General features: G+C 47.9%; 1 protein-coding gene across 1 annotated transcript; it reads left to right on the top strand.

Annotated features, from left to right (window-relative positions):
* The first annotated feature begins 946 nt into the window (after positions 1-946).
* On the top strand, positions 947-19,832 carry LOC135917312 (uncharacterized). Its single transcript, XM_065450881.1, has 4 exons — positions 947-1,238; positions 8,627-8,868; positions 15,617-15,958; positions 19,430-19,832. Exons 1-4 carry the CDS (start codon positions 1,107-1,109, stop codon positions 19,755-19,757), a joined length of 1,044 nt encoding a protein of 347 aa, XP_065306953.1. The 5' UTR covers positions 947-1,106; the 3' UTR covers positions 19,758-19,832.
* Positions 19,833-21,770: the final 1,938 nt, after the last annotated feature.

Raw genomic sequence — 21,770 nt, 5'->3', positions numbered from 1 at the left:
CGTTAAGTCACGCTTACACATTCTATCGTTGTTAATTTAGTTAGTAAGCGATGGTCTACAAGTTTATACAGCCGATAAAACTACTATCCTTACTTCGTACAGCTATCTAGTAATTTGCTATAGCAATCGGTGCTTCGCCTTTCGGGCTGAACTCCAATTTTCTTTTATTTGCCTTTCTCCTCTTTTCTTTGTCTTTGCAAGTGGAAGGTTATTCCTTGGAAGTTCAAGCTAGCGTATTTGCCTTTTACAGCGACGCTGCTTATGGCTAGGGTTCCGTGGATTTTTCCTGTCCCTCAACAAATCTGCGCGCGCAAATACCCAGCCCTCGAATTTGATGCAAAATCGCTTCACTGTGTGGAAAAGTTTATACGTCTCATCACTTGGATATGCATTTTCAGTAGATTAGTTATCAATGGGCACCATTTTCAAGACCAGTATACCCATAGGTAGATAATGATGACGATGATGATGATGACCTTGATGTGTTTGGCGCATACCCATTCACGGGGATTGGCCAAGAGTCGGGCAGACTTTACACATGTGTTCAGGCAATAAAAGGCAGATAATATATATTTTTTTGCTTGCCGTGAGCCATTCATTGGTGTCGGACAAATTTCTCGTTGGGTAGGCTTACAAATACTTACGCATCTAATAACAGGGAAGATACGAGAATGTGCGTGCGTATCTGTTGTCACGATGATCACCGATTAGGAAATAAATGTGTTCGTACCTTTGTTCAAGATTGTGTAACCGCTGTGTCGTGTGCCAAACAGCTTCGCTGGTCGTCAACCTTCCCAGAGTGGAATGGGTCATGGTTTTTCTTAACTAAATTATACATATATCTTACCTATCAGAATTTTGGAAGGATGATTACGTCACCGGCTTGTTCCGATTATGCATATCGAGCGCGCCTCAAGTGTGGTATTGATTGCTGCATTGGTTCGGACATCAAATGTCGGTATAATTTTCGTTTTCTTCGCAAAAAGAATGAGCGCGTATTCATCATCATTGCGACCTTCTTCGCCGAAAGAGGTCTGGCACACGTGAGCCACGCGCAGGGTTTGCCCGTTGCCACCGAGGCGGACGATCGGGATCGCCGAGAAACGATGCAGCTGACCAAGGGGCGCCTGCGAGCCTCACTGGGTGCCTTGCTGGCGTACGCGTTCATTTTCGACTACGCCGTGTACGTGTACAGCCCCTGGCAGAACTGGCCCGAGATTTTCCACAAACCGAGCCAGGTACGACGACCACTCGCCGCTAATACTTTCTTGCCTCGCGAAAAGACCGACCGTGCACGCACGACGTCGTGGGGTCTCGTGGAAGCGAGTACACGCACTAACACGCACGACGCGACTGCGCCGCGCTAGCGGTATTTGCAGAAAACTCTGAAAGTACCCTCGGGTAACCCTCTCACCCTCTCTAATTGCTCGTTCGGACACAGTTCGACGCTTTGTCTGGCTTTGCTTTGGCAGTGGCTGTAGCGAGGTGGGCAACCTATCATAACCTGACCTGACCTAACCTAACCAAACAAAACAGGGTACTTTCGGAGTTTTCTGCAAATGCCGCGTGACGGCACAGTCGCGTCGTGCGTATACTCGCTTCCGCCACATCTCGCCACCTCTTGGGTGTACGGTCTCTTTCTCGAAGGTGGGTGCCCCAATACGTGCAGAGAAACAAATAGCTGCAGGGCAAACCTTTGCCGACCGAGGCTGCTGGGTTCTGCTGCTCCTGTAATCATACCAAGGGCTTTTCTATTTCAGTTCCACCAAAAAAAAAAAGAAACACAGAATGCCCGTCGCTGATAGCACAACTCCAATCACTGAGCTAAGATATTCTATGAGGCGGTCGTTAGCAATCAAAATGATTAATTGAGAAGCTAACCTAATTACGCCAATTATTTTTGAAATTAATTATTTTAAGGCACACATTTCACTCTTCTAATTGTAGCTAGTGAGTAGGTAAGACATATTCACTTGGAACAAACGCTCAGGACTAGACAATAACTTTCAAAGTGTCCGACGAAATGTAACAGTGTTCTGGTTGCTTTTGTTTTTCTTAAAGAAGTTAAACAATAATGCATTTTTACCTCAACATTCACGGAGCACATATGGAAAACTGGGCCATCCTTGGAAATCGATATGCCTTGCAAACTCACTCGCTTGCTATCCGTTGATTGAAATATGTGCCGGAAAGTAATTATTATGGTAATTCGTACAATTATGTTAATCAGTCAGTGGAGCATTATTATTTCTCCTAGAATGGTCGCTTCATTGAGTAAATTAGCTCAAGGGTTAGAATTGTGCTATCTGCTAAAAGCAGCTTTAAAAAATTTTGTGCTGCCAAAAAAGAAAACACACCCTATGCATCAGCACTAATATAACGAGCTTCAGACGTAACCATCGCTACAGATGTGCGAGAGGTAAACTCGGTTCCCTAAAAGAATTACCCAGTGAAGCAACAAACGCTACCTAAATATTCTCCCTCCAACAAATATCCGCCTTCAAGCGCACTTCTCGATTGGCCGACCAAGAATGTTAACGATATGTTCCAAAACATGCTGCAAAAGTTGAACCATCTTAAAGCGAAGCTTTCTTTTCTACTTTCGCGGGATTAGCATGGCTGCCTGGTTGCTGGTTGCTGTTGGGTCGTTCGGTATATCGGCGAATATATATTGCGATATATACAAAGTTTATACGTGCACCGAATAAAGTACCAGCGAATGGGTTGATTTAGCTCAATGGTAAGAATTTTGCTGTCTGCTACAATACAATACATGCTTGTGCATTGTATGCTGACCTAGTATATGCGCACCTCTGTTTTGCGTAACGGAAAAATACGTAATACCTACATACATAAGGAGGAAAACGACCCGTACGTCACGTAAGACTAGATCTCTTTCAAGATAGGGCGCACGCGCCTCGCTTCAACGCGAACGGCGAGAACAGAGCACGCACGAAGCTATCACCACTCGGCGCACTGGGTCCCCATCGCAGATCGCTTTCCAGATAGGAGCCGCGCGGCCCCAACGTACGCAGGCGCCTAAGCGGCGAGAACACAACGCACAGCTGCCGCCGGAGTACGGGTGATCATGGCTTATAATGGTTCGACGTGGATGGATAAGCCACTGAAGAGCAATAACAGCTGATAATGATCGGAACGTCATCAGCGCACCTTGCGCCGCTACCTGCAGCAGCTTGCTTGCGTGATTAATTCACCGTGCGCCGCAGTCTGCAGCTGTTGGTGTCGCCGCAGCGCTGTCGTTTATACTGGTCGGATCGAGTTTCATAAGCCAAGCACTGCAAATATTCAATAGATCGGCCCCACTGCAGCATCACACTATCGGCTGGTTCCCGGCACACCTCGGAGAGATCGAGGATGCCCCTCCCAACCTCAATGAGATGGCTGACAGGAGCGCGCGAGACCTAACCCTCCGCGCTGCCACCTATTCCGGTCATGACCATCCCAGCGAGAATCGGGACCCTCCCTCCACTATAACGAGATCGCAAGCCATTTTTATCTAGACCACAGAATATACACAACACCTCGCAATCTCACCAGGCCTCAAGCCCTCACGTTCAGAATGCTTAAAAAAAAAAACACGTAGCACATGCACAAGAGACTACATCACTACATGCCTGACCTATACACAACATCATAGTGCGAAACTTGCCATAGCACACTAGACGTATATCACTTGCTCTGGCCGTGTAGTCGAACCCACGCAAACAAGAATCAAGACTCCGCCAGGCTACAAGAAGCATAACGCAGCACGGACCTGGCGGAGCAGCTCTGGGCCGTCCAGCGAGCCCACGATGCGGCCAGGGAGTTACAACTCCCGGTCCCAACGTGGGAGTAGCCCGCTCCATGGGGCCTTGCGCCCCGTAGCTCACAGCACCTTTCATTAAAGTTATTCCATCCATCCATAACATTGATAACGATACCGGGCTGCGTGGAGATGAGCAAGTGGCAGAACGCCTACGCGTTCTTAGACAACTCCCAGAGGAGTTCCTGAGTGAATTTTATTTTATTTTATTTTGACATTCTGCATGTGCCTCTGAGGGTGCGCCCGTTGTTGGCCGATCCTTCAGAAGGGGTATGCCCGACTGTGACACAAAAGGTAGTGAATGACCTACATGTTACTCTACACGTGTCTTACTTTTCTGCGCATACGAATGCCATCACGATTCTTTGACAAGCATCATATATTACCTTCGTCCTTGTAACATGGCTCCAATACTTCTTACATTGTGCATCTATCTGATTTGGAGTTTATATTTTGGCGTAGCTTGTGAGCGATGCAGTGCATAGGCTTAAAAATGGCACGGCAGTAAAGTGGTACCTTTGTGGTGCATAAACATAAACATCCCATGAGATTACACGTTGCATAGGACGAATTTAGACAATATTGAACGCATCACCGTTAGTAAAGCGTTTAATTAAACGCTTTACGACAGCTTCGCTTCACGTAATTCTAAAATGTGCGTTAGATCTGCAGAATGTTTAAGTTCATAAGTGCTCCTTTGGTTACCGTCCACGCGTTGGGCGAGTTTGTATGTAACACCTGGTATACAGTTGCAAAGCTTAGCTTTCTGTTCACGAAGAACAGATGAGCGCTAACTGGCACGAATTTGTGAATCAGAATGTCGTGCATTATAAGCCGCTTTTCAGTAGCTAACAATGCAGACGCTGCACATAGACTACGACTGCGTACACTGTCAGCCTAGTCGAGAGAGTTGTATTCCGTCTACCTGGCATGTTTATAAAATAAATGAATGTGTCATTTTTAGACACCCATGTAAAACACGTGCAACAACTTTATCTCGTTTTAAAGCTCCAGTAACACTCCCAGTAACATCTTATCGTGCTGTGTACGCAAATGTGACCGTCTTCAGTAGATAATCAAAGCTGTACCGCTACGGCAGCTTTGCTACGAGGACGCCATTGACGTTACTGCCTCGCACTGGCTTAAAACCACCACGCTTACACGCTTAGACGCAATTGGCTCGGAAGCATCTCAAATTAACTTAATTTTTGTTCATAATTATGATATTCATAATTACTAACCTCGAACACACTTCATTAAGCTAAAGACAACGACACACTAACTAGGTTTCCCTAGGATACACACCTAGCGTCTACGGCCGCTGTACCCCAAACGGCAGCAGGGAAAGGGGTCTGCTTTCTAGTTTTTCCGCGCAACAGAATTATCCTTTCTCGTACATTCAAATTACATTTCGACGCTATCATGTCTGTAGGTTAGGTGCAAGTCGTACTTTACGAATTTTCCGACGCATCTTAATTTGAGAAATTCAGTTAGTTCGGTAACGCCTCTGTGCCACCCCGAAGGGCCTGCGTGTTTAGAGATGCGTGGTTCGGGATGATTTTTCTCTAACGGACAACGCCGCCGAGACCAAATTTTCTGCGAGACGGACCCTTAACGTTACAGCGTTAAAATTTACACAGCTTCGCACAATGCAGAAAGCATACGCATTGGGCCGAAACCATTCGATTGGGAGAACCGTAGATTTAGTACTTCCTCTTTTATATTTTGTATTTTGTGTGGTTTTATTCTTGCCACCGCCTTCGCCCGACTTCTTCCTCATCGCAAGTCGCTTACAAACAATTGTCGAAGTAGGACTTACTTCTTGGGCTATTTATCTAGGTATATCTAGGTTTATTTGGGATATTGATTTATTTATCAAGGGCTTTTATCTAGGTCACATACATTCACATGCGACCCTGATCACGGGAGGAAAATAGGGCTACAGTAGCAAAAGCTAATAGGCGGGTGCATGTACTCCATGTGGCTCATGTATATGTGGGCTTTCTACTGTGATGAAACATTTCTTAGTTGAGTTCGTCTTTATCTGTTAAAGGTTTATGTCCGTTGCAGCATTCTTAATTGGCTGTAATATCCCTAGTTAATATACAGTATTCTAGCGAACCAAAAGGACCGCTCCAATTTTGCGGTATGGTGCATTATTTAGAGGACAGCAAGAAAGCGGCACGGATTAGCAAGCATAATTTAGGCGTACCTTATATTCTGCTAGAGACAAGAAGCTGAGGCGCGTAGAGCAAGCAAGCGGTGGTCGGTTATAGAATGTGTTCGTAGTGGCGGGAAACGAAATGTGATTGACGCATGGGGTCAGGTGATGTGATGCGTTCAGGAAATTTGACAGCATAGAATGGAACTCAGCTGACACAGGAAAAAAAAAAAAACAGACATCACTGGAAGTAGGCTTCATCGCACAGTCGACTTGAAGTTGCCTGCTGCTGTTAATGATATTGATATAGCTCAACTATATTTCAATAAAGACTAGTTCAAACCTTCTCGATCGTTTAATGCTTCATAGGTGTTCGCGCCTCGGCCTGTTTCATAAAATTTATCTTTACAACCTCTTTTGAAGGAGACCATTTTTCTCCCCCTACCTACAGTTAATCAAGGTCAGGCCACTGCTTTAAGGTACGGGTACAAGTGCCTGCTTGCCATACGAGCTCGTTTAACACATCTTTCATCCACAAGAAAGCTTCAGATGAAACCGCCTTCTTGGTTCCACCGCTCGCATCCCAGATTGTAAGAATTTCAAATTTGCTGTATACCATGCTTTTTGTTAACTTGCGTGCATATGTGTTTTTTCTTTAACACTCCTCTTTTTAACACTTCCGAGATTTGAGAGTGGTTTAAATAAATGAATGAATGAATGAATGAATAAATAAATAAATAAATAAATAAATAAATAAATAAATAAATAAATAAATAAATAAATAAATAAATACTGCTCTTAGCGCTGACGCTATACGTGGATTCTTTTGTGAAGTTGTAGCGTCAGTTTTCCGTAGTTACGCGACAAGACTGTTTCACATGGCGCGATTTTCCGTCAGCGACACAGCGAATTTCGTTGCTCAGCGACCGCCGCGACGTCGTCGACTATCTGCGACTGGATTCCGACAAGTTGGTCGCGCCGTCACTGAAAAAAAAATTAAATTATGGGGTTTTACGTGCCAAAACCACTTTCTGATTCAGAGGCACGACGTAGTGGAGGACTCCGGAAATTTCGACCACCTGGGGTACCTGGGCCGTCGCTGAGTCGCAGCGATCTGCGCGATGTGGGAGGCGCAATGTGTGACGAAACAAAGCGCCGTCAAAATAGGCGCTTTCCTGTTTTACCGCGTGGTGGTGGCTCTGCGGAGCAATGTCGGCGCCAGTTTTAGTTGTTTTAATAGGGCGTACCCACCAGCGCCTGCGGCTTAGGAGTCGCATAAAAATGTTTTTTCTTCCTGTGGTGTATCAGCCGGACGCCAGGGTGGAACAGACAACGTTTATTGATGCTGTGCCCTTTTTATAGGGTGATGAACATGTGATCTGCCGACTGCTACTTGCGTGGCCGATAAGCGATTATTATTTAAATGCAGTGTGACACGCGATATCAGTATACAACACTTCCGCTTACACAATTCGTTTAAAAGGAGAAGCTGCACGCTACCTAGGTCGGGAGAAGGACGCCGCTTCGACATAAGGTACGTACGCACTCGATCGCCACCATCGTCAACCTCTTCACTGCTACAAATTGTGCTAGCTGCTTATACATGCACACTCAACTGTAGCTTGTCCTTCTGTAGAAGCAAGTACTCATCCAGGAAAAAAGTTGTGGCTTCCATAGTAACAACGAAACTAGAGTGTACTAAACGGAACCACCACACCGACGCCGCACAAGCCACACGCTCATTCTTGCGGTGTTGTGCAGTGTCTCGGTCACCGCATGTGCAAGCTGTCGTAAAGTCTCAACGCTTTTAAATGTTAAAAAATGGTGTACCTATTAAAATACCGAATAATAATAAGAAAATTTGAATATTTGGCTAGTTTGCATGTTGTTTAAACGATGCAGGCATGGGTGCTTCGTGAGCACGGGGCAACCTTGCGCATCGCTGCGACGGAAATCGCGCTGCCGCAGACGCATGTGAAAGCTGTCAGTGAAAATCGCCCTGCGACGTGCGCGGCGGAACGATTTCTTTCGCCCCAATCGCGCCCTGTAAAACAGCCTACAGGTTGAGGAAGGGCTGAGGGGCTGTTTTTTTTGTTCAGCCTTTAATTGATGACATCGGTGGCACAAAGGAGACTGCTATCACAGAGCTATAGAGGAACGGCCGGACAGCGACGCCGCAAGTGGGAAGCAGTGCACAGTGCGCACGGCACAGAGAATAGACGAACAAGCAGCTCTATTTTTTTTGTCGTCCGTACTGTGCGAGGCTTCACACACTAAAACGTTCAATCCCCAACTCGCCCAATTGTCAACATTGCAGTGCAAAAATGTTGGTTTAAAGGGAAGCTTTACCCCTGTAGAGAACATAATTTCTCAGCATACAGAACGCCTGTCTCGATTGAAATTTGTTGTATTTATTTATTTATGCTGTAGAATTATATTATGGCTATAGCAAGAGTGGGTAGAACTGCAAGTAACGTAAAAATTAGCGGAGACATAAGAACGAAGGCAAAAACAAGGTACAGTCATGAAGGTGTGAGTCAGCATTTCCCTTCAGGGTACCCTCGATGTTGTGGCACTGGAACATTTGCGGCCGACCGGCGAGTCTCGCAGAGTTTCCAGGCCCTCACGGCGGCTGCGTGCAGTTGCGGCTGCTGCTGGTGGCGGACTCGCGGCTGTCCCGCTCGCCGGGCGCGTTCGAGTCGCTGTTGGCGTGGGACGACGAGCGGTTCGTGCGGCGCACCTTCCGAGCCGCGCTGGAGCACGTGCAGCCGCACGCGGTCGCCTTCCTGGGCGATCTGTTCGCCGAGCCGCCGGCGCTGCCCGGCGAGACGGAGGCGCTGAGGCGGCGCTTCTGGGATCTCTTCGGGCCGCTCAACGAGTCCACGTGAGCGGCGACGCCGACCGGCACGCGCTGGGCGAATTGTGCACTTCGTTTCAGACATCAACTGCAACGCCGTCTAGGTTAAAGAGACGCTCTCGCAGCGGCTGCGTTCGCACTTTGGAAGAGTTCGATCTTTTTTAGGGACGAGCGAATAGTGATTTTAAGACCGAATCAGGTAGGAATCGAATGGTGCCAGAAGCGAATCGAATGGAATATCGAATACCTCTGGAATAGTTTTAGAATAATGAATAGCCATTATCACAATTAACACGATGGTCACAGCCCAGTATCCTTAAGGTTGGCAAGTTTCTGTCATTGCACAATACTTTATGAAGCGCTGTTTATTAAAAGCATAAATGGAGCATTAGGCGCAAACAAGCAATTTCTCCGCATCCACAGGGCTCTTCAGAAAGTGCGAATGATCGCTGTAGGGCCTGTAAGGCATGGCTACCTAAGTGACACAGCCTGCTGCACTACGCAAGCTCTCCTGTTTTGATGCGAAATCGTCAAATGGCCCATTGAACGAGGTAGCCGGCGGCATCTGTAGCAGCGAAACGGCGCCTTAATTCCCATTGGCTGCGCCGCCACGTCAGGAGCGCGCCTCGAGGGCGCAGAGTGGGTGAATCGGAACACAGGCCTGTCATCGCGCGTCGGCTGCTGCGCGAGGGGAGAAGGCATCGCCGCGACGCTACGTCACAAGCGCGCCTCGACGGAGCGGATAGGGAGAGCCACACAGAACATTGTCCATATGCAGCGAAGCGGGGCTGGGAACGCGACTCCTTTGCCGAGGACTGCCAGAGAGAAGTGGTTCTTGAGGGGAAGGAGAAAAGGCTAGCGCTATTTTCTGCAACCCATGCGGGAGCACGGCTCAGCCCCAGCAGGGTGGAGGGGATGGGGTTAAAAGAGAGAGAGGGTAGGAGGGAGAAAGGTAGAGGGTCGTAGAGATGAAAGCGAAGTAGTGGCCGATCAGGAAGCCAGAGGTGGTGTGGCCATCCGTCTTTGTAGAAATGTCCTATAGTCTCGCCGAGAGCCCCGACGAGTCGAGGTACTCGACGGCACTTAGGAAGGCTGGTAGCTGATTACGACAGGGGAAGAGGATATCTTCCTGTCGTGAACATGGGAGCCCCAGGCAGTGGAACTCTTGCAGAAGTCGACCGCGGTGCTGCAGGTGAGCAGGGCAGGCCAGCAGGAGGTGTTCCAGAGTTTCTGGTTCACCACAGGAGGCACAGGCGAGGTGGCTTTCCCAAGGCGGTGCCGGCGGGCTGCCGTCCAGTAGCAGCCAACTCGCAGTCGGAGCAGCAACGAGGCATCCCTTCGTAGGAGGCCGTGCTGTGGAAGAGGCCGTGGAGGCCGGCCCAGGGATACCCGTTTGTCCGGGTGGCAGGTGATGATGAGCCGGCGCAGCCTGTGCCTCAAATCTGCGGCCGTTACAGCAGGGCTGAGGGGTACGCTTGAGTGGTGGGCACTTTAGGCCAGAGTGTCCGCCTCTTCATTGCCCGGGATTCCCACGTGTGCCGGTAGCCAATGCAAAGATACTGAGCATCCTGCGTCCTGAAGGGCCGTCAGTCTTGAGGAGAGTAGCGCTACCCCAAGGCTAGCCCAGTCAGGGTTCTGCAGGCAGAACATCGCCGCCTTGGAGTCGCAGAAGATGGCTTCCGGGGTCGCTGGTAGCTCCTCTGCAAGTAGGTCCACAGCAAGGTGGAGTCCTGCTAACTCTGCTGCGGTAGAACTTGCGTGCCCCGGGAGACGGCACAGCTTGCTCTTTCGTAGGGCCGGTGCAACGCAGTCTGCTGTGGATGAGCCAGTATCCGGTATCACGGATCCATCGACGAAGATGTGAAGGTGGTCCCCAAGTCTCTCTTGAAGGAGAGAGGCTGCCGTCTGCTGTAGGGCACATGTACGTCGATCAGCAAGAGCATCACGAGGTCCCCGCCGGCCTTGGCGTCCTCCACGGTGGACATGAGGACTGCCACCTGTCGCACATAGTGGGGCCTCACCCTCCCACTTTCTCTATCCACTACCCACTCCTTTTTCCCTGACGGCGCTTCGCACTGCTCCCTGAGGGGTTGCAGAATCAAGCGCCATTTTCTTTAGATTACTATCGTTATCAGAACGCGAGCGTCTGTTGGCTCCACAACACGGAGCGGTGGCGACGAGCCCCGAGGAACGCAGTGAGCGTTCAGGACAGAAAGGCGAAGGGCAAATGCTTCAATCCGATGCAGTGAAACAGCAGCGGATCTGCATGACTCGATAACGTACCCTGCAGCAAAACTCGAAAACATTATTCGCCGCGGAAAACTCGAAGCACCGCTCAGCGGCATTCAGTGGACAAAATGCTGCCGCATTCACAACTCATAAGTGCTTCGGTGTCTTATGCCTATACTGTGGCTACGGGGGGGAAAATTTACCGTACTTTTGCTCCAATTTTATGTTTACTTAGGCGCAGTTGACGTTTTAAAATATGCGAAATATTGCCCTTGCAAATAGTCGCTGTTCGATTCGAAGACCGAATCGGATAAGACACCATTCGATTATTTATTCAGAAGTCTCGAGTCACACCCCTAATGTTTCCCACCGCTGTTGTGCGAAACTTCACTTTATATATAGGCTCAGTGTTCGAAAAAAAAAATTGATCCTTAGAAACATAAACCCGCATACTGCTGCTAATTCGGTGTTTTAGATTAATGTGCGTTTAGGTGTTTTTCTTTTCGGGCGTTTTTCATTTTCATCCTGTAGCGGCAGCCTTACGTCCAGGCTAGCCAGCGCCTGCTAGATAGCAGGCCTGTTCATTCTGTTTTATGACATCATGCTACTTGGACCGAGATTTCCATTTCCAAGCCCGGCGTGACGAAAGCGGTGACGTCAGAATCACCGTGGCTGACTTGGGAGCGTCCCCATTAGATTCTATGGCAGTCGGGCAAGGTGGCATGACGTCACGAATGCAAGTGCTCCGGCCTCGCGCTATCCAGGAGACGTTGGGCTATGGCGAACAAGCACCGTTGGCCTGTGCCGACGTATGGAAAGAACGCGAGGAGTGATAAGTTTCCAAGCAGTCCGTAACCGAACTACTAGCGTAGCTTTCACAGCGGTGTACCTCATGTCTGCAACGGAGTATATAAAAGTGGGCGATTTGAAAATGATCAGTTGTTGCACAGCGCAGAAGCTATCAGAGGCAACAAAAAGACGGGACAAGCGCTGCTCTTCTAAATTTTATTTAGAAGTGATACAGACTACATGAACGTTCAAAATGAATAATTTAAATGACGTGTATCAAAAGCAGCTGCCTTTTCGCACATTGCCATAGCCATTGCCATGATTGCGGCTGCGTGCCTTTGTTTGCGGATACCTTGGTCTTTATGAAGCACCGCGTAGAGCAGACACGTGAAATTGGCAGTGGTGTAAAACATCATCGAGAGTAAAGACAAGTTTGTTGGTAAATCAAGTTTCTTTATCAAACGATTGCTTATATTGATTGTTCTGGATTGCGTGACGTCTATCATATACGTGATCCGCATAATTCCTTTTCAATGTTTACATAACCTTGCCACGTCGTAGTGACGGTGAAGAGCGACGCAGTGTCAAAACACTGTGAGATATGCATTTAACCCTTTATTGGGCGAACTTGTGCGCAACAAAACAAGTAACACTGAAGCACAACGATAGCGGCGAGCGAAGTCTGCCATCGTCGAGCATCTGATCGGGTCAAGCGCGTCGACTGTCGATACGTGATTCGTCGGTGATTCCAGCGTCATTGCAGCTGCTCGCGTGGCGCATGGAATATAGTTGCACTGGGTTCGGCGAAAACAGACGAACAGATAGAACCAGCGATAACATTCGGGAAACTAGCGATACCCAATTATAGGCGCCTCTTGCGCTGAGCGGTAACTTTCAACGTTCGTTAGCCGGTGAAATACGCTCACCGGATAACGATACACAATTACGCGTGTCATTCTAAATAACATTTGAGCGGTTTCACGAGCGTTTGTCCCCTCCTCTTTCTGTTGTTTTTGGTAGTTTGTGCGCTGTGCAAGATTGGACTGTGTTAATGACGTGTTATGACACCTTGATGGTGAGAAATGAAAAGAGAGGCAAACATCTATATTAGAACCTATAGCCGGCGCGGCGCCTCAGCCGCTGTGTTGCTCTGATTATGAGCACGAGGCCGCGGTTTCGATTCGCGGCCATGGCGGCTGTGGGGCGAAATGACTAAAAAAAAAAAGCTCTCGTTCTGTGCTTCCATCATCACCAGCCTCTTTACCTTCTTTGTTTTTATGACCACTGTGGGACCGAATGCCTCTCCCAGCGATGTTCAATTACCCGTGTCTTCAGCTAGCTCATTCCAACCTGCGCCTGAAATTTCCTAATTTTATCACCCCACCTAGTTTTTTTACTGTCCTCGACTGCGCTTTTCCCTTTAACCTTTCCCCAGTGTAGGGTAGCCAATCGGGCTCAGTCCTGGTTAACATCCCTACCTTTCCTTTACTATTTGCTCTCTCTCTCGACTGCGCTTCCTTCAGCTTGGCGCCCACTTTGTAATTCTAATGGTCCACCGGTTATCTGACCTACGCATTACATGGCCTTGCCCAGCTCCATTTTTCCCTGTTAATGTCAACTAGAATATCGGCGATCTCCACATGCTTTCTGATCCACACTGCTCTCTTCCTGTGCCTTTACGTTATGCCTACAAATTTTAATTTTCATCGCTAGTCATAGACAGAGCCTGAAGGTTGCGCAGCTGCTTTGGGTAGTCTACAGGTCAGCATAGAATTCTGGTGCTTCTGGTGATGGTCTCAACTATCATGCACAAAACTTAAAAATATGCATATACCACGTAGCTGGACCGAACCAAAGTAATGTTGCTTTCCGTCGCTTGGAGGTACTCAGATTATGTTCTGCATTCCGCCTACTTACATAATTAGTCATAATTAATTAATGAACTTCTCAAATATTGTAGTTAGAGGAAAAGTGACAATGAGAAATTGTAGCGCAATATGAAAAACTGCCGATTCAGCTTTCTGTTTCTCAATGCGTGTTACATGAAAGTGTTTTTTCGAGCCTGAAAGAGGTCCGCGAATACACGCAAGAGGCACTTGCACGACGCATTCGCAGGTCTGGCCACAGCCTTGATCAGGCGCTCCACAACCACTGCGACACGTGGTTAATTGCAAAAAATGAGGAAGGTATCGGCTAAATACGGCACCAGCAAAGCTAATTATTCTTCTTGTAAGGAAGGGGCTTGCTGAAGCTTAGTGTGCCTTCCTAATTTGCTTGCATCTGTACCAGTATAGCCCTACTGGCACTCGGGCCTTGAGCATAGAAAGCTGATGTTCGGTCTCTACTCCACGTCACCACATGTGCCTTTAGGTGCGCGTTACAGAATCCCAGGTTACGCAAATGAATTCGGAGCCGTTCACTAGGGCGGCCGTCATAAGCAACTGTGCAGTTCCGGGAATAAATTCCCCAATTCATATTGAAAGCCTCGCAATCATTTACGATGCGATATTTTTTAAGGCGCGAAGAGCAGACACCACACATAGAACAGGATATACAACAAGCGCTGCACCTAGCTACATATTGAGGAGATGACGTTTATTGACGCGAAAGCATCAAATGGCCCATTGAGCGAAAAAGCAGGCGTCTGGCAGCGAAACGGCTCCTCAAGTTCCATTGGTTGCGACGCCACGACACGCGCGCGCCTCCACGGAGCAGAGCTGGCGAAAGGTCACACCTGCTGGGGCCCTGGCGCGCCAGGTGTTGCGCGAGGGTAGAGGGCATCGCCGCTACGCCTCGTCACCCTCACGAGCCTGTGTTATCAGCGCGTTCCTTTTCCGCGCACGCTCTCGCCTTCACTCTAACATTGCCTCGGTAATCGCTGTATGTATGTATGTATGTATGTATGTATGTATGTATGTATGTATGTATGTATGTATGTATGTATGTATGTATGTATGTATGTATGTATGTATGTATGTATGTATGTATGTATGTATGTATGTATGTATGTATGTATGTATGTATGTATGTATGTATGTATGTATGTATGTATGTATGTATGTATGTATGTATGTATGTATGTATGTATGTATGTATGTATGTATGTATGTATGTATGTATGTATGTATGTATGTATGTATGTATGTATGTATAAAAAACAGAAGCATTTCGAAAGGTATAACGTTGCTGGTAGTTAGTTTCCAACCTACGAACCCACGCTCGGAAGCCGACTGTTTTGCCCGGTGGGCTAAACCAGCGCCTCCGAGATAAAAGGCCTGTGCACTCTGCTTTATGACATCATGCTGCTTGGAGCGAAATTTCCATTTCCAGGCCGGGCGCGATGAAAGCAGTGACCGCGGCTTACTCTGGAGATCATACGTTGGTCGGGTGAAGTAGCATGACGTCATGGATCGAAGTGCATTGGCCTTGTGCTACGTAGGATGCGTGAATTGGCTAATCGTCCCAGCGCGCTTGTTTGCCCCCAGGAGTTCATAACGCGAAGGACCGGTCAGTGACGTTCAATTGGACATTAATGCTTTCGCATTCACAACTCATAAGAAGTGCTTAGGTATCCTCGGATTTCATTTGTTGCGAAATGTGACTAGCTCATTGCCACGTTTAACATTTGGCGCTCAACAAAATCTGCACTGCCGACCTGCCACCAGACCCATGGTCTGCTCGAGGATTCCATTCTTTCAGCACGTGACGGAATCGCCCACAATTCGAGGCGCCGCGCTAAAACAGAGCGTCCTTGCAGCGTGTCGGTGGTGCTGCCCGGCGAACGGGACTTGGGCACCGAGCCGGATGACCCGCACACGGTGTCGCTGGTGCGCGCCTTCCGCCGCGAGTTCGGCGCCGCCAGGCCTCACCTGCTGGCCGACGGCTTCGAGCTGTTCCCCGTCGACTCGCTGGTCTTCGAGCAGCTGGCCCGGGACGCGCCGGCGCGAGACGTGCGCCCGGGCTCGGTGCGGGTGATGCTGTCGCACGCGCCGGTCATCCCGCTGCTCGACGTGCGCCTCAACTGGACCGTGACCCTGGCCAGCCCCGACGTCATCTTTTCGGCCCACGAGCTGGCTTCTGCCCTCATTCGGACCACCAGGTGCGGAGCCGGCGCTGCTAGACCTGTCTTGCAGACAGCTTGCGACTGCCCGCACGAAAGAGAAACTCTGCTGAATTGAGAGCGTAGTCAGTAGCCCTACAAAACTAAAAGCGAGCAGGCCCAGCTTGTTTTAGCGTAATTTGAATCTGGCCCAAGTCATGTGCTGGCCGTCTTAGTTACACAGCTTTAGCATTAAGTACGCAAAGAAAGAAAAATATAGCGTTACACATGTTCATTTATTTTTATTCATCTTACCCCTAAAGGCCTTCACGGGGAGGGTATTGCATAGGGGGGGGGGGCGATACACTCATTAATATTAGAACATATTAGAAAAAACAACGACAATACATAGAACAATAATAAAAAAACAGCAATGAAAACGTAAAGCATAATACGAAAGGAATCGATGAAAAAAAGAACAATTAAGAAAATATTATTACACATTGCCATCACAGCGCAGTAAATCTTGGAATTTTTTTGTGTCAGTTTCTGTGGCAATGTGTGATGGCAAATTGTTACACTGAATGGTCGTGCGACCAATGAATGAGTTGGCACGAGAGGATGAATGGCATTTTACGCGTTTAACTTTGAAAGAGTGATCACGCCATTGAAAGATGGCATGGGGTGACTGAAAGAAATCGTCGTTAAGAGGAAGCTTTAGCTCGGGTGCTCCTATCTAAATACATGTAAAAGGAGAATTCGTTTTTCTAGGCAACCACTGCACCAAATTTGACGGGGTTTGCTGCATTTAAAAGAAAAACTTAAAATCTAGTGACTGTTGGTTTCGAATTTTCGATTTAGGTCGTCAATTTTTGATAAACATTTGGCAAAAATCGCAAATTTTCAGAAAACGCAACAATCAAGTTTACAACTCCGTAACTAAGCAAGAAAAAATGATATCGCAATTCTGTGAATTGTACCTGATAGCACATCTAAAGCGGACAAAATTGATATGTTACACATGAACCTCGAAAAATGGGGAAATGTGTAATTACAACTTTTGCAGAACCCTCGTAAACAACGTAACAAATTCACGTAAGATGTAAACTGACATAACAAATTTGTCCGCTTTGATTGGTCTAATGGATGCCGTTTACAGAATCGCGACATCTGTTCTTGATGCAGAGCTATTAGTTTGTAAACTTCGTGCTTCTATTTTTTTCAAACGTCTGAATATTCGTTTTAACAAAATTCAAGCCCCAAATCAAAATTCCACTTCAAACAGTCACTAGAATTTAACCTTTTCTCTCAAATGCAACAAATTTCATTAAAATAGGTCCAGGGGTTATCTCAGAAAAACGTTTTTGCGTTTTTACATGTGTTTGAATAGGCCGCGTCGGAGTTGGGCCCGAGCTAAAGCTTCCTCTTAAGATATGGATGGTGATAAAGGTTACGGAAAAGTGTTAAACGAGCAAGTTTACGGTGATACGATAGGTCTTCCAGTTGGGCACGCTGTTTTAGTTCTGAGACGCTTGCCGAGGATGAGCAGTCTGAAAAAATAAAACGAACAGCACGGCACTGCAAGAATCCGATGTTAGAAATAAAAAAAGTAAATTGTGGGGTTTTACGTGCCAAAACCACTTCCTGATTATGAGGCACGCCGTAGTGGAGGACTCCGGAAATTTCGACCACTTGGGGTTCTTTAACGTGCACCTAAATCTAAATGCACGGGTGTTTTCGTCCCCATCGAAATGCCGCCGAGGCCGAGATTCGATCCCGCGACCTCGTGCTCAGCAGCCCAACACCATAGCCACTGAGCAACCACGGCGGGTGTTAGAAATAACGCAGGCCCGATCGGGGTCCCAAATAGACGAGGCATATTCAATTTTAGGGCGTATTAGAGTAGCATGAGCAAGCTTTTTTCCGTGGATAGGAGCATGTTTGAGGTAACGTCGAAGTAGACCAAGTGAGCGGTTAGCAGATGCAAGGGTGAGGTCGATATGGTGATGCCATGTTAAGTCACACTGTAGGTGCACCCCAAGGTACTTATAAGTTGTTAGTTGTACAGTAGTGGGGCTATCACGGATGTAAGGCTAGAATACGAGGTGTACGACGAATGAAAGACACATTTTTTGTTTTAGAAACGTGAAGCGTCATTAACCAGAATGAGTACTATGTGCTTACTGCATGGAAGTCAGTTTTTAGGGATAAGCGGTCAGTGTCATGGTAATGTTACGGTAAATTACGCAATCATCAGCAAAGGGTCCAACTGTGGCCCTTCCACAGTCAGGCAAATCATTAATATAGATTAGCAACAGTAGAGGACTGAGTACGCTTCCTTGGGGTACACCAGATGTCACATGAGCAGAAGATGAGTTAGAATTTTTAACAGAAGTGAACTGAGTTTTTTATGATAAACAGTACTTAATCCAGGCGAGCACATTAGGATGGATGTTAAGCTGTGCTAATTTCAGTAGAAGTCTATGGTGAGGCACCCCATCAAAAGCCTTTGAAAAATTCAGAAATACTGCGTCGACCTGAAAGCCCGCGTCGAGTCATAAATTTAAGTCGATAACAAAGCCAGACTGTTGAGTCACCAAAAAGTGGCCGTCACCAAAAATCAATGCTCGTCACATCACCAAAAGTGGCCCTCATTTTTTTAATATGCCAAATATCTGCTATATTTGCTCCTGACGGGATAAAAGTAATAGTTTAACTCTTATTTAGAAACAGCCTGAATATGAAATCGTCAGTCACAAGTGACACATCTCTTTAGATAAATTTAAGTCAGTGTTGGCATTGAAATGGCTGTGTTCAAATAAAGTCATTTTCACGAGCATATTTACGATAAGTCGTGATTACACTATGAAATTGGGCAGTTATACCTGTAAGAGGCTTTTTTAGATTTCTGATGGTGATAAGATACTGAGACTGCAACGCTGCAACGGACATAGATTAAATAATTCTTACTTTTGATGATGCAACGATTTCATGCCGTAAGGCACACCAGTCGTTGGGCGCGGCTGATTGTATTACTTTATCCGGACTTCCCCCTCACTCGCAGATTAAATGTAACAGTCTCATTGCGTCATGGAATACGGATATAGTGGTCTCAAAAAACTGCGCATGATGCAAGTTGCTCATGCTGGCAGCTTGTTAGGGCGGGTACTGCGCAGCGCCAGGTATTACCCGCAGCGCAAGCGTGTATGGTGAATCCCGCACGTTGCACGCTACAGGGCGTCCCGAGAAGGCACAAAAGACAATCGTTGTTGCCAAAGCAGGGATGTACGTATTAAAGGAAAGCATTAGTTATGTGGTCACTCTACTGAGAAAGAAAATTTAGCTTCAGCTGTAGTTTCAATTGAGTTTTCAGCGTAGAGCCGAAAATGCCAGTGGCCGCTTTCAAAAGTGGGCACTGTGTGTCATTTGCCTCCCTCCCCTTGTGACAGTGGGGGTGGGGACAAGTGCTCCCCTTGCCCCCTTCCCGAAGTGCGTGCTTTGAGTTGAAGTGCGTGCTTGTTTTTCGTGCAGGCGCAACCCGACCGATTTCGCGAGCATGGTGAATGCCGAGCAGGGCCAGCTGGAGCGCTACCTGTTGTCACGGGAGGACTTTCTCGAGCTGGTGGTGCCGCCCTGTTCGAGCCGCGTCGCGTACCACACGGGCTACGGCATCGCCCTTTTCAATAAGCCGGTGGGCGGGGAGGCTACTTTCGACTACGCCGTGCTCTGGACACCCATGCGGGCACTGCACCTCTGGGGCTACGCGGTGGTGACCACCTACGGGGTTACTATCCTCGTCCTGCCACTCGCACAGTTAGCGCGATTCCGCTGGGCTTGGCGCAAGAACTTTATGCGCTGACTGCCGGGAGTCGATCTTTGTGTGTTTTGACTACGCATTACGTTAGGTTTCGCATTAAACACCTCTGGCGCTCAATTTTACTGCCTTGGTCTGATCTGTTCCCGTATTGAGTACATCCATTAAAAAAAGTAACAAGCCTGCGTGGTACACTCAAGAAAGTCACAGCGTAAGCTGGAGGATCGGCTCCATAGAAGCTCCATTTTCAGCAGTACGCGCTAGAGGGTCTTGGCGGCGAAGTCCGTTAGCGTTGCTTTAGTGAGAGCGATATGAACTGTCCGTCTAGCGTTGAAGGTGAGCTACGGTTTGTGATGCTCTCTGCACACCCGTCTGCTGAGCCTGATGTTGTTTGGTTGTAGCCGCGTGCGTGCTGCGATTCTACGATTCGCTTTCTTCTTCAGCAGCGGTTCGTAGCTTGAGAGGATGCGCCATAAAGTGTGCCAAAGTGTAAACACGGGTATCGAGGCTACGCGGTGCTCATATCGCACCCCAAGACCCGTGGTATGCTACGACAATATTAATGTTATGTTGATGATGATGATGATGATTTATTGGAATCACGTTCGATACGTGACGGTGACAAATAGCCACCTATAGCCTGCTTGAAACCAGGTCCAGCTACATGCAATATGCAGCTGCCACATGTCGGGACACCTAGGGTTCTTTTGTTCTTCCACAATGAAGCTTGTCTACATTTAGCGGCGGCTGCTGTTTACGGCGCGGCCATGCGGGCGCCGTATCTTGAAAGCGATCTGCGCCGTGGCCAAAGTGCGCGCCCGCGCGGGTCTCACCTTCAAGGTGATCCGCGATACTTGCAGAGTGCGCGTAGTGCAGGTAGTTTCGTATATGCGTCGTGCTTTCGACGTTTCGTCCGCGTTGAAGTGAGAGATGCACGCAGGTAAATTCGATCACTGCTGCTGCCCCGATTCCTGGCTCTAGAATTGTGACAGCGAGTTTCCGCGCTCATCGAGCGAGATGTGTGCATGTTTACCTGTGCACGCTTGACACCGTGCTTGGTAATTTAGTTAAAAGACGTTGGCGGGTTAGTTGGTTTGAATCCGTAATAAAATGTCTAAGCGCGACTGAACAAGGACGTAGAAAAAAGCAGGCACGCAAACTCGGCGAGGTTTTTTTAGCGCCGGGTCAGCTCATTGCTATTCAGCGAAGTTGCCATTCAGCGAAGCAACTTACGGCTGTAAAGGGCCTGTCATAAAGGTTACGCCGACATTTAGCCGTAGTTCAAGTGATTGCAAGGCATTCTTTCTCTGTCGCAAAATAATTTCCTTGTGCTTTTGACAATGACTGGCTAGCGTAAGCTATGATGTTTTCAACTTCGTCCTTCCTTTGCACTAAGGACAGCGCCGAGACCTATAGGCTACCTGCGTCGGTGTGGATTTCAGTGTCGGTGTCTTCATCAATATCGGCAAGTACTGGTGGTGACTGCAGGCGCCGTTTAAGCTTCTCGAATGCTTCGATTTTCGGCGTTTACCACATGAACTCGACGTATGATTTTGTAAGAAAAGTTAAAACCTCGGCGATGCGCGAGAAGTTCTTGACGATGCGCCTGTGACAGGCAGACGGGCCAAGAAATCTGCGCGCTTCTTTCTTGTCGGTGGGCTGTGCAAATTTAGCGATGGCTGATGCCTTCTGCGGATCAGGGTGGACGAATCAGAGTGAATTTGCTGATGAGGTGGCCCAAGAACAGAAGCACATCGTAAGCGCAGCGGTACCTTTCCTGTTTCAAAGTGAGCCCTGATGACTTGATGGCCTCCAGTACTGTTCCAAGTCTCCTAATCTGATCGTCGAAATCCCCGGAGAAGACTACACGTCATCCATATAGACCAGACAGGTATGGTACTTCAACCCTGTAACACCGTGTCCATCACGTGTTGGAACCTTGCAGGTGCCGAGCACAGCCCAAATGGCATGACGTTGAAATGTTACAGGCCTTCTGGCGTTATAAAGTCGGCCTTCTCGCAATCCCTCTTATCGACTTCTATTTGCCAGTAGCTAGTC

The sequence above is a fragment of the Dermacentor albipictus genome, chromosome 4 (genome assembly GCF_038994185.2).
Source record: "Dermacentor albipictus isolate Rhodes 1998 colony chromosome 4, USDA_Dalb.pri_finalv2, whole genome shotgun sequence".
NCBI classification, from domain to species: domain Eukaryota; kingdom Metazoa; phylum Arthropoda; class Arachnida; order Ixodida; family Ixodidae; genus Dermacentor; species Dermacentor albipictus.
This window is presented reverse-complemented; position numbering and strand designations above follow the sequence as displayed.

Excerpts from the sequence above, each read along its gene's own strand:
- LOC135917312 (XM_065450881.1), top strand. The coding sequence starts at position 1,107 with ATGCAGCTGACCAAGGGGCGCCTGCGAGCCTCACTGGGTGCCTTGCTG. Across the intron at positions 1,239-8,626 it reads TTTTCCACAAACCGAGCCAG|TTGCGGCTGCTGCTGGTGGC; the intron begins GTACGACGACCA and ends GGCTGCGTGCAG. Across the intron at positions 8,869-15,616 it reads GGGCCGCTCAACGAGTCCAC|CGTGTCGGTGGTGCTGCCCG; the intron begins GTGAGCGGCGAC and ends GCGTCCTTGCAG.